Source organism: Hippoglossus stenolepis, chromosome 24, assembly GCF_022539355.2.
Source record: "Hippoglossus stenolepis isolate QCI-W04-F060 chromosome 24, HSTE1.2, whole genome shotgun sequence".
NCBI lineage: Eukaryota > Metazoa > Chordata > Actinopteri > Pleuronectiformes > Pleuronectidae > Hippoglossus > Hippoglossus stenolepis.
Genome location: NC_061506.1, coordinates 7713896 through 7726577, shown reverse-complemented (window position 1 = coordinate 7726577; position 12682 = coordinate 7713896). Strand labels below are relative to the sequence as shown.

The window sequence follows — 12682 nt, the reverse complement described above, 5'->3', positions numbered from 1 at the left end:
ATTTTAGCGATTTCTGACGTTTCTCTCGAGGGATCAATCAAGAAATCAATCGGCAGGCTGCACAATAATGAAAATAAAATGTTTATCAGCTCTGACGAACAAGTACCAAGACTTGTAAGTAATTTCCTCCTTCAGCATGAATGGATTATAAACTCATATGTTTTCCATTTAACTAGTAGAGCATTACAAGTTATAATCAGTACCACATTAACAGCCCTCTCCAGGAAATTTCCAAAGAATTAGCAGCAAATTCAAGGGAATTAAGGCATCATCAAATATTATCTATTGTTTGATTGTATTTAAAACCTTTCACACATTTGGTTCACTAACTTTTAGACTTTATGTTTGTCCTGAATCTTGAGAAAGGACAAATACAAAGTTATCATTTAGCTTTGGGCCCCTAAAAACCGTCTAAAGGCCCCTGCCAGTGTTCAGACCCTTTGGTGATGGAGTAGAGGGCTCAGTGGCAGAATTCACTGCCTGGCTCGGTACAGAGTATCCACTGGAACCCAAGATCTTCAACAATCAATAATTTCCCAAATTGGGATCAATAAAGTAACACCAAAAACCAAGCACATCATTTCAGGGCTAACAATGTTGTCTGGTTGTGTTTTAATAACCTTGTCAAATGTCCGCAGTGAGACGTCACATTCAGTTATTTTTCGGCATCTCCAGTCAGTGGCAGTTAATATGGATTGAATATTATGTGAAAATAAGTAAATGATCTGCCCTTTCTAATCAAGAGAGTGCTTAATTCATCATTTGTCATTGACTTCATTCAAAACCATGCCTAGCTGTGTCATTAAACCACCTTTTGATTTGGAGACTACATTGCACAAGAAGCAGCAAATGTGAAGTTCCAAGAAAAGCTTCATTAGAAATGTATGGTGATGTCCCACGATGATCCCTCAGAGAAATCTTCTCTCTCTCTTCTGGTTCATTCTCACCTTTTAGTATATTGTGATACTGTAAACTTCATGGATATTCACTTGTCAACGTGTCACCAGCTGAGATTGTAAAATTGGTTCAGTTTCAGTACCTCGCCACAAAATAATAATGACAGACTGATCTTTTTCTCTTGGGGTTGTGGTTTCTCCAAACTGGGGACTTGGGCCCTTCAGGTGGTTTCAGGTGGTTCAACGTCACTATGAGGCTTCTGCAGAAAGAGAGGACAGATAAAAGAGTTGGTTTATGCTCAGAGGTTTGTTACTTCCTCACCTACAGCACAGACTGTTATGTCACTCTGGACCAAGTCTAAAATCTTTCAGAGGGTGGGGAGGGGGTTGAGTCTCGCAGGTCTGAGAGGGTGCACCTGCTCGTGCGTCTTGACTTGGAGACGAGGGTCCAAAGGACGGAGCGAGCGCGCGCCGGCCAGGACAGTCTCGTGGCTCGGTGTTTGTCTGTCCTCTGGGCTGAAGCCCCGGCTGACAATAAACAGATGAAGGCGGCCGCGGGACCTGTGCCACCCCGATGGGAGGAGAGGACGGAGCAGAGGGCAGGTCCGGCAGGGCGCGGCCTTCTTCTTCTCCCGCGGCACCTCATCTGCACTGTAGTAGGATCTCTTCCATTTCCATTTCTGCCAACAGCCCTGCGCCACAGGGACGCATTGAGCACAAACCCGAGAGGCAGAAACCGCTGCGGGGACACCCTTTGACCGCCGTGCCCAACAGGCACAGCCTGCCTACGCACCGCGCGCCTCCCTGTCTGTCTGTAGCCCGTTTCTCACAGCTCCGACACAGAGAGAGCGCTTTGAACCTGCCTGCCAAGATAAACTCACCTCGCCTATTTATGCCCCTGCCTCTGCGTGCACTCGGGACAGGAGGGTGTCAGCAGCGCACGGGACAGGTCCGGGTCATTGCAGCTCGTCTCTTGCGGCGCACTGGCCACTTTTACGCGCCGGGAATGGCGACTTTTGAGGACTCGGGGATGAGTCCTGCTACGTTACCTCCACTCTAAAATAGCCACGGGGGACCCACGCGAGGGGACACGACAAGAGAAATACAGCGGTGACATTTTGGCCACCCGCCGGGGGCGAGGGTGACACACCGGCCCCGGGGCGGAATGCTACTCCCGACGCTGGTGACGTGCCTCGCCGGGTGCGCTTTTCTCCTCTCGCCGGTCAGCGAGGGCTGTGGACCGGGTCGAGGTTATGGCAAGAGGCGGCCGCAGAGGAAGCTTGTGCCGCTCGCTTACAAGCAGTTCAGCCCCAACGTGGCCGAGAAGACTTTAGGGGCCAGCGGGAGATACGAGGGGAAAATAACGCGGAACTCTGAGCGCTTCAAGGAGCTCACCCCGAACTACAACCCCGACATCATCTTCAAGGATGAGGAGAACACAGGTGCAGACCGCATGATGACACAGGTAACCCCGCCGGCTGCCGTAGTGCCTTTTAGCCTTGCTCTTTCAGCTCGAGGAGAGACTTTCCTGCGCGTTGTGGTGCACTTTGCCCAGTCTTTAAACGCGTGGACGCTGTTATCTATTTTTCCCGTATTTCTTGTTGACCCAGGGCTCGTCACTGCAAAAACAATCATTCTTGACAAACCAAATCAAGTTGATCACACTTTTCCAAACGGATCTGAACCAAATACGCGTCGTGTTAGTAAGAGAAGGTGTCATTTCTCCTGGATATCAACTGATTTAGATTTTCAGAGGCTGCTTTACAAGTCTTTATCTGTCTCGAATGAACGCGGTTCTCAGATGGATTTTGTTGCAGTGCTGCTCTTTGGAAACAGCGATTACAAAACCTCTCTGTTTGCACAAGTCATTGTCCAGTCGATTCCCAAACAGCCCGGCAGCTCATTGACTCAGTTTGTGAATTGTGGAGGAGTTCGAATCAGAGCTCTCCTCTCCTGTGCCACATGAACTTTCAGAGGTCCACTGTGGCCAGGCCGTGCGTAAAACGAGGGCAACCCCGCGTCTATATGGAAAAGTGGTCGCTCTTAATTAAAACACTGTGTCCTCTGTTTTACAACATGTTTTCGGTGGGGGGGGGGGGAAGCCAAAAGTAGTATTTGGTTAGAGCCCGGGTCAAGCGTGTACTGATGTTTACCGTTTTCGTTTAAGTCCGACTGGCCAGGGATAACAGTCGCCTTTTGGACTGTCAGAAATTTTTAACGACACCGCCATTGATGTGGCGCTGGGTGGAATTTATTTGACTCCCAATTTCCCCAGGAATAAAGTATTTATATCTGGCTCTTGTGACCGCGGGCTTCCTCCCCGAGCGGCGGCGATTATGTCCACAGACCCACGTGGGGAATGAAAGCGCGCACCCCAGTCTGGAGCTGGAGCTGTCACCTCTCGGCGCGCACTGCAAGAAATACCCCCCCTCCCCACTGCAGCCTGGTTGAAGTGAGAAATGTAAAAGATAACGCCTTTTAAATGCAAGAAGCAAAGATGTGCAAACAGGGGTTGAGTTTGTTCAAAGTGTCAAATGCAAAGAAATAACCAAATTGAGGAGTTCTAACCTGGAAAAGCCGCAGAAATGCAGCTGCGGGGAAAGTAAGAAACGTTTCATTTGAACCTTGTTCGTGAAATAAAAAAAACCCAGGCAGCCCTTAATGAGAAGCTTCTCCTCCAAACAGGACATTTTTTGCAGCGCGCACCCAGAAGCCGCCGCCGCCGCCGCGCGTCAACGGCGCTGACCTGCACACAATTTATGGGCTCCAAGCCGCAGGAGACAGCCTCCTGTTTGTCTTTTGCTATTCCGTGTTACTTTTTGTTTGTTTTCGCAGTTCGCCGTGTGCAAAAATAGCCCACTTCACTTGTGTCGAAGCCTTAATTATACAGATTTTTCTTCTTTTTTTTTTTCTTCACCCCTTTAGCTTTTATTCGCCTTTTCCTGGGCGCTCCGTGCTGCATACTGACGCGACTGTTCGGGGGCGAAGACGCACTGCAAAAAGTGTCCACTCTTCCCGTGTAACTTGCACTTGTGATGGATTTTGCATTTACCATTTTAAAGCACATGCACGGAAAAGCGAACCCTAAGTTAATTTTAGGGGATTTCTTGGAGGGATGATGCGTAAAACTTCGAAGATCACCCCCCACTTTTACGCACAGGGCGTTTGAATTAAGAGGACACTAAAAGCAGCCTGGTTGATTTTGAATGAAAACACCAGTGGTTTTGTCCCCTAATTTAAAGAAAACAGGCCTTTCAGACGCCACATGAAACTAAACGAGCCGCTCAGAGGGACACTTTTTGCAGCGCGGAGGTGTGCATAGGCGCATGTTGTCAGCCCGCGCGTCCAATGTTTGTGCAGCCAGCGGTTTAGTGCTGAAACCGCTCCGACAGAAAACCCCCGTCGATCCATATACCTTGAAAGGGAAGCCAGCTAAATCTATCGTCTGATTTATGAAGTCCACCTCGTTGCTCTGACCGCAGAGAGAAAACACGAGACGTTAAAATCCACACTGAACACCGTGAAAAGGCATCTGTGGCCACGGGGGCCGCGAGCTATTCTTATCACAGCCAACATGGAAAGAGACATTTATAGGGTCTAATCCCCGTTTTCAGCCCTTAATTGGGGGAGATTCAGGAAACGTTGCATCACTGAGACTTGCATTCAGGGGCTGTGCGTAGCTGCAGAATGACCTCCAGTCATGCGAACTGGGGTTGTTCAAACTTTAAAGGGCTCACTGCGAATTTGGATAAAACTTTCGTCCCTTCACATGTAATCAGATATATTCTCTGCTAAATGTTTTTTGACGTTAGAAAGGTGTCATAATGAGGAAGTGGGCCGACTCTGACCCTTTGACCAATCAAAGTGTTTCAATTCACATTTTACAAATGATAAATGGCATAAAAGAAATATCTGAACAGAGGCAAAATGCATCACCCCTGAAAACTCAAGGTAGAATTCACCTTAGGAAACTGCTAGATTAGATTTTTGACAATACCCGGACTCACTATCTCGTTATATTCGTGCAAAGCCCTTGTCCTTTGTTGAATCAGGTTTGACTGAAACCCAAACTTTTCCTTTTCTTATTATTTCTGCCCAATCGGAGCGATCATATCGTGATATTTTACCTTTCTGCCTTCATGTGAAATAGCCGCTTCACGCCAATCAATGTAATTCTCCTCCCACTTTTGACATTTTCTGTTAAAGCCTGTATTGAGAGTGACGCCCTGACAATGCCGCCTGGGTGTGGATCAGATAAACGGGGCGGACTGGAGGATTTATTTGCGTCAACGTGGGGCGGGCGGGAGCCGAACGAGTCCCTCAATGGGCCCTCTCACCTTCTGTTTGCTCACCCTAACCAGACTCCAGGTTTAGAGGGACGCTGAGGACCTCTTGTTCATGTAGCTGTCACCCACTCCCCCCCGACCGCCACCCCATAACCTCACAGTCCCCCCTTCAAACCCTCAACTCCCCCCCCCTTCCATCCCCAACATAGCCTCTCGGCTCCCTTCGCTTGCCACAGTGAACAAACATCAGGCCCGAGGTGGGACAGCAGGGGTGCATTGTGGGAAAGCTGAAGCCACAGACAAGGGGGAGAGGGGTGACTGGGGTGACGGGGGGTTTGGTGAAGTGGATGGATGCAGGGAGAATGGGTCTTTGTGAAGAGTCAGGCTCTGAGTGCAGCAGCAGCAGTAGCAGAGGGGGGGGGGCGGAGCTTTAACTTCTAAAACATCATAAATTTCAAACAAACAGCAGGAAAAAAAGTACAAGGGTCGAGTCTGTGACAACACCACTCAGGAAAATAATGTGACAGGAAGACAAGAAGAAGACGTCGCAGCTCGTAATCTATTTTGTTCTATTTTGAGGAGATTTACATTCTTTGGATCACGTAACCACAAAACCTCACATTGGATCCTTTGGGCGACGCTAAACGTAGACAACCGTACTTCATAAGTAAAACAATCACAAGTCATAAAGTCCCTGATTCAAATACAAACTGTACCTCTGTCTCCTCTCCTGCAGCGCTGCAAAGACAAGCTCAACTCTCTGGCCATCTCGGTGATGAACCTCTGGCCCGGGGTCCGCCTGCGGGTCACTGAGGGCTGGGACGAGGACGGCCACCACTCGGAGGAGTCGCTGCACTACGAGGGCCGAGCGGTGGACATCACCACCTCGGACCGGGACAGGAACAAGTACGCCATGCTGGCGCGGCTGGCCGTGGAGGCCGGGTTCGACTGGGTCTACTACGAGTCCAAGGCCCACATACACTGCAGCGTCAAGTCAGGTGAGAGACCGCCGGGGTTTCGATTGCGTGATGTAGCTTTTTTCTCATGAAGGAAAAAAAAGATCATGCAGGTTTAAGTGTCAAGATGTCTCAGCACGTCTGATGGCAAAACATACACTGAGGAGGTGTGACATCCACTAGAGGGCAGCGCAGAGTCGAGAATAACAAACAGGGCGACTGTGGAGGAGGTTGTGACGACGTACCTCTTACGAAAGACGGCGGTGCTCTACACTGCCCCCAATTTCCTGTGGTACTGCTCCGTTTCATCTATTTTATTCGTGCGCTTTCAGCCGACGTGCACAATTGCGTAAGAAATGAAAGCAGAGCACGGACAGAAGGCTTCGTCCGATTCCGTGGAACGTTGATGGAGCCATTGTTCCATTTTATATTCGGAAAACGTTTAATCAACATAAAACAACAGACGACGTATTTCATTATTCTTTACAGTGTGTAGTCATGGCAACTAACTCATTTTCATCGTAAAGGATGGAAACTCAACACACTTGGATAATGTTAAGAAAAGACGGTGGTCTTGGTTAAGTATCGTTCCCAAACCCGACCACACGCTGGACACATGGTGGCGCTGTCCAAAAAAACAAACACCCTTTCTCCTGATACATTTCTGAGTTTGTCGCGGACGCGGGTCTGGGCTGGTGCCGACGGCTTCCAGGGGAAAACCACAGCCTCGTAATCTGAGCGGGACGCCGACAAAAACTCTCACTCCCCCTACTCAGCTCTGATATATTGCTAATCACATTACACGTGTTTTCTCGGCAGTGAATTTCCATTTTATGCCTAAAGCTTTAAATGTCCCACACAGCCGGAGAAACACTGGATTTACTTTAGCGCTAAGACGTCTCAGTGGAGTGATTTTCTGGTTCAAGTTCAGAAACTCAACAGCAGCTTTTTAACAGAGACCCGCCTCTGCTGCCTTTTTATTTTCCTTCTAACAGTTTTTGTTTCAACCCCTGATCACTAACTCCTTTCTTGTTTGCATTAAAAGTAAATGGACGCTTGCTCGCTCTTATATTTCCCCTCCTTCCTCCTCTTCCTCTTCTTCTTCTTCTTCTCTCTCATCAGCCACTCACCCCATGTTTTTCTCAGATTGGCTTCTTTCTCGTGGCTTCCTGGCTTCCCTCAGACAAACGCAGGCTCATCTCCTTCATGCAAACACACATCTGCTGATTTCAGAAGGTTAGGTTAATAAATGCCTGTTTATGGAAAAGTTTCCCCATTCCAAAAAACTTGTATGGCCACAAATGGTTCAACAAACACAGATTGATTAGCTTGAAGACCAAATGTCCAACCACACTTTTAGTTTTAACCGATTATTCACACCTTACATGACTTAGTATGATCATTTATTGCGTTACATATTTGTAATCGCGTCAAACAATATAGAAATGAAGCACAGATGCATTTACATCTTCTACATCCACTGAATTCAAGTTATTATTTGGGTGTAAGTACTTAAATGGAGGCTTTGCAGCTACTTTGCCACCGATTTGTTTGCTGCTGCTGCTCGTTGTTTCAGTCTGAATCATTTCAAAAGGTGAGATACACTCTGTCGAGGATTTCAGCACTAAAAGGAAAGTGAGGACAGTTTCAGCAATAATGTCATATATTGCATAAAAGTGCAATAAAGAGTTTTGAGGTACAAACTTGGCAGGAGGGTTGTTCCACAGCTCTCCTATGGATATAGGCGGTCTTTCTGCGTCCGGACCGATCAGCCACCGGACAGATAAAGATTCTAAACATCAGGAGCATTTCCAGGGAAACTTTGGGGCACTACATGGAACCAATCCCCCCAAATTCCTAAGATTTTGGCAGAAATTTACTGGCATTGGGCCTCGTTAGAGAGTTTTTGACCTTTCTGAGTCTCCTGTACGTGGCCGATCATAGAATTTAAGGTGGTTCTCACAAAATTGGAACATAATCAGCTGTTCTTTGGACCCCAGGCAACGTCTTTTCTTACCCGCCCTCCAGGAAAGCCATGTGGTGGAGAAACCTATTGGTTTAGCTCCAGTCCTGTTGCTCACATGGACGTTGTCTTGCATGTCGTAGTGGTTCAGTCTAGATTTCAGAGAGTCTTACACCCTGATCTGATCCCAACGCCATTTAGCCCACATGTTGTTACGAGTACTATTAGCCGCTGCTGGGGTCTGCAGGTTATTTTTGTTGTTGATGCTGGGAAAGTCTGTCAGGACATCACACATTCTACATATTTGACATATCCGCCGCCGCTCATGACGACGTACAGTGTGTATTGGGAAAATGTGCAGACAGCATGAAAAGTAACGCAAGCGTGTGAACGCACAGACGTGCAGAAAATCGCACACTGCTGTAAAAATGAATCAGAATTTAAACTCCCACTTAAACACGGCCTGACACATCTGACACCGAGTGGTAATGAGATTTTTCCTTTTTCTTTTCCCCCCTCTTTCTTCCTCCTTTTTCCAACTTTATCTCCCTTTTCCCCTTCCCGTGTCTCCTCCTCTCTCCTTCCCTCCCAGATCGGGTTGCGAGGGCCCAGTCCTTGTCTTGATCAGAGGGGCAACCAATCAAGTTGGTATTTTATTGTTCTCCCTTTTTTTAAATTTTTTATTTCTCCTGTTTTTCCTTCGAGAATTCTTCAAAACAAGGCAAAGAAAAAGAAATCCACCCAGCTGAGGAAAGGTTGGAACAACTGATCCATCAACATCCTTAACTTCAGAGTGGGGAGGGGGCAGCAGGTGGAAGCAGCCACTAGGGGGCAGCACAGTTCCAGGACCCTGTAGATGGACTGGACTGAGAAACTTTATTCCACTTGGAGTTTGTCTTCCAGATTATTTCAAGCCCAGGATGCATCATGTGGAAACACAAAATGAGAAAGAATTACTTATCAAAAGGGGAAATTTCATCCTTATTCCGCAAGTTTCCTGTGGACTTGGGTCCAATAACAGGAAACAGGTTTGAGTTTTAACGTCCCTTTAATATTTTATTATATATTTTATTTCTACGCAATTTAATCCTCACATTTTGTCTGGCTTTTATTTTCAAGCTTCTCAAATGAAAAAAGAAAGTTTTGTCAAAATTGTGCCAGAATTTGCTAAATCAGACCTTCTTAATTAATATAATATAATAATTTAACTTGTCTTGATTTACAAGATACGATTTCCACTTATTTATGAATGATTAAATAAATAAATAGAAGTTATGCATTACACATGCTGGGATCTGTAAAAAATAAGCAAATATATAAGAATATGATCAAATATTTAGCAAATTAAACTTTTATAGTGATAAAATAACAATAATTGATATTGTAATAAAATGAATAGACAATCATAGAATAAAAAGTGAATTGCACATGGAGGAGATGTGTTTTAACCATGTGACCTGCGTGTGGACCTCGGCGTGGACCCGTCAGATGATTAACCTGCTGCTGAGTTTCCTGCTCTGCTCCTTCCTCCTTCACCTGACTTATCTTATCACCTGGCCTTGACTTTCCTGCCTTCCCCAAATATTTATCTCCAGATAGACTTGAAACATGTCCCCGAGTGTCACTGTCCAGGGCCTGGACGCATTGTCTCACACACACGCACACACACATACACACAAACAACACACACACACACACACACACACACACACACACACACACACACACACACACACACACACACACACACGGTTGTTATTCAGGAGCTTTTACCCGGCAGCTCAGTTATTGTTCTTTTTATGGCCAGTGCAGGAATGAAAAAAGTCAATATTTAGCTAAAGGGAGTTAGAAAGATTTATTGTGTTCTCGTGCCCTTTTCCAGAAGCTCATTCCTGCCAAAAACATTAATGAAATTGTAATTATTCCTTTTTTTTTTCTACAATCACAATACAAGTAGTCATAATAGGCAAGTTTTTTTTCCGTTTTAATGTCAAAATTTCCAGATACGAAGCCACAATTAGAACTTTTAAGGTCAAACATGTTTTTATTTCACTTGATGTGAACTTTGTATGTCAAGTTATGGGATAATGAGGGATAATAAAAAAAGGAAATCATTTAATAGATGATAATTATAAAATAAACTTGTCAAGTAGTCAGACATGATGATGTAAGATCAGGATTTACAGTTTAACTGTCTCATACACTGGACATACATTTATATGTTGTTGTTTTTTATTTTCCTGCCAGGAATGAGCACATCAGGAGTAATGACATCTTCTCTAACCTCCCTGTCTGTCTCTTTGTCTTTCAGACCACTCAGTGGCCGCCAAGTCTGGAGGTTGTTTCCCCGGCGAGGCTTTGGTCACGTTGGAGAGCGGCGGTCAGAAGCCCATCAGTGATCTGCAGCCTGGTGAACGGGTCCTGGCCTCGTCGGGCAGCGACGGCAGCGGTGAACTGGTTTACAGCGAAGTCCTGACCTTCCTGGACCGTGACCTTGTGACCCGGAAACTTTTCTACACTCTGCAGACTGAATCCAGGACGCAGCTCTCTCTCACCGCCGCCCACCTAATATTTGTATCTGAGGGGAACTGCTCAGAGGGGGCTGTGCCAGCCCCTGGCACCCTCAGGACTGTGTACGCCAGCGATGCCAGGCCGGGGCAGTGTGTGCTGGTGTCAGAGGGTAAACCGGGGCAGAATCACAGAGAGGGACGTCTGTCTCGGATCACGCAGGTCACCCTGAGAGAGAAGAGGGGGGCGTTTGCCCCGCTGACCCAGCAGGGGACAGTGGTGGTGGACGGGGTGGTCGCATCCTGCTACGCCATGGTGGACCAACACTGCCTGGCTCACTGGGCCTTCTCCCCGCTCAGGCTCATGCACAGCTGGGCCGGCACCACTGGACCCCACGGTGATGGGATCCACTGGTTCTCTCAGCTTTTACACTGGCTTGGGAGGCTGCTGCTAGACTCTAGTCGCTTCCACCCGCTGGGCATGACCCAGGACGGCAGGTGAAGGAGGAAACAAATGGTTCAAACGAACAGACAGGAACCTGAACTCCTTCACCTTGTGAGGGACATGGACCCCAAATACAAACCTGTAAAGCTGAACAGGAACCACGACCAACTACCTACAGGATGGGAGAAGTTTGGGTTCCTGCTGAGGCATGATGGGGAAACAGAGGGGGGAAAAAATCTATGAACTGACACAGATGAATTCCTCTAAAATAACTCAGACAGAGATATAAGAATATGAGATCACTCAGAGTCTGAATGACCTCAAAACACGGGGTTATTGACTTTGTATCCTTGAAACACTATGAGACAATAATCCTGTTATTAATCCTTAATTTACCCCAGAATACACATTAAGCACCTTAACTTAAGTAGAGATTGTTTGAATTTGAAAAACTAAACACATTAAAGGTTTGGATTGTGTCTAAGGTATTTTCAGGTTCAAATAAATTACATTTTGAGGGATTCAGGATAAGGGATTCTTGGTAAGTTAATGGACTTTACATCTTGTGACATTTATTTTGTGGATTTAATAGGTTTGAAGTAATCCCAAACAAATCCATTGAGTTAAAAATGTAAGCACTTTTAAGTTGAGGGATAGCCTTTGTTTTTATTGGTCACTTTCAAGGGGTTCTTACTCCCTAAATACCCTTAAACTGTGCCGCTAATCTTTTATAATTAATTATAACCATGAAATTCTAATACCAATTCACTGCAAAATGGTTGAATCAATTAATCGTAACATATGCTGGGTTTCAGTGGATTTTGTGAATGATTAAAAGGGGTTTGAAGTGTGTCGATCACATTTAAGGGGTTTTCACCCCTCAGAAAAACCCAATTTAAACCCATTTAAAACCCTTAATATAATACGGTCCATGAATGTATCAATTAATTTACCCTTAATCTGGAGTAATTCTTTCAAATACATGAATATTAAGAAAGAACTCCTTCAAATGTCGTTCATTTGTACCTGAAGATGAAAATTACAACCTTAATAACAACTTAAACTAATGAAATGTTCAAAATTCATGTGTGAATTAAGAAGTTTGGCCAATTTAAAACCCTTAAACCACGCAGATAATCCATCAAGAAGATTATGTATAAAATGAATGATTAAAACCCGTTATAATACCTTGAGTGTGATAACATTGAAGTGTAAATCAATGGAGTTTCAATAGGAGTTTGAGGGATTTAGTTTGATAGTGTCCACGGGGATGTCGTGCTGTAACATTACTGCTTTAACACAGAGGTTATAGAATAAATGATAGTGTATTTAAGTGTTTTATTTGTTTACCAGAAATCCTGTAATGTTTATGAAGTTATTGTGGGTGAAGAGATATGAAAAAAAGATTTATTTTTTAAATTAAATTATATGGAAATGAGATGTGTGTGTCTCTTTTCTTTCTGATGGAGGTGTGGCCTTTGCTGACATCTACCGGCTTCTGTTCAAAAAGCAGGACTCCTGTTCTTTATGTCTCCTCTTCTACATGTGCAGCCCATGAATGTGTGTCTCCTTTGGGTGCAGAGGACAGATTTAGCCCTCGCGTCTGACTGGAAACCTGCTCAGTGCGCA

General features: G+C 45.5%; 1 protein-coding gene across 1 annotated transcript; it reads left to right on the top strand.

Annotated features, from left to right (window-relative positions):
- Positions 1–1297: 1297 nt before the first annotated feature.
- Positions 1298–12491, top strand: LOC118103173 (indian hedgehog B protein). The gene is made up of 3 exons (XM_035149802.2): positions 1298–2361; positions 5919–6180; positions 10413–12491. Exons 1-3 carry the CDS (start codon positions 2062–2064, stop codon positions 11108–11110), a joined length of 1260 nt encoding a protein of 419 aa, XP_035005693.1. The 5' UTR covers positions 1298–2061; the 3' UTR covers positions 11111–12491.
- The last annotated feature ends 191 nt before the right edge of the window (positions 12492–12682 follow it).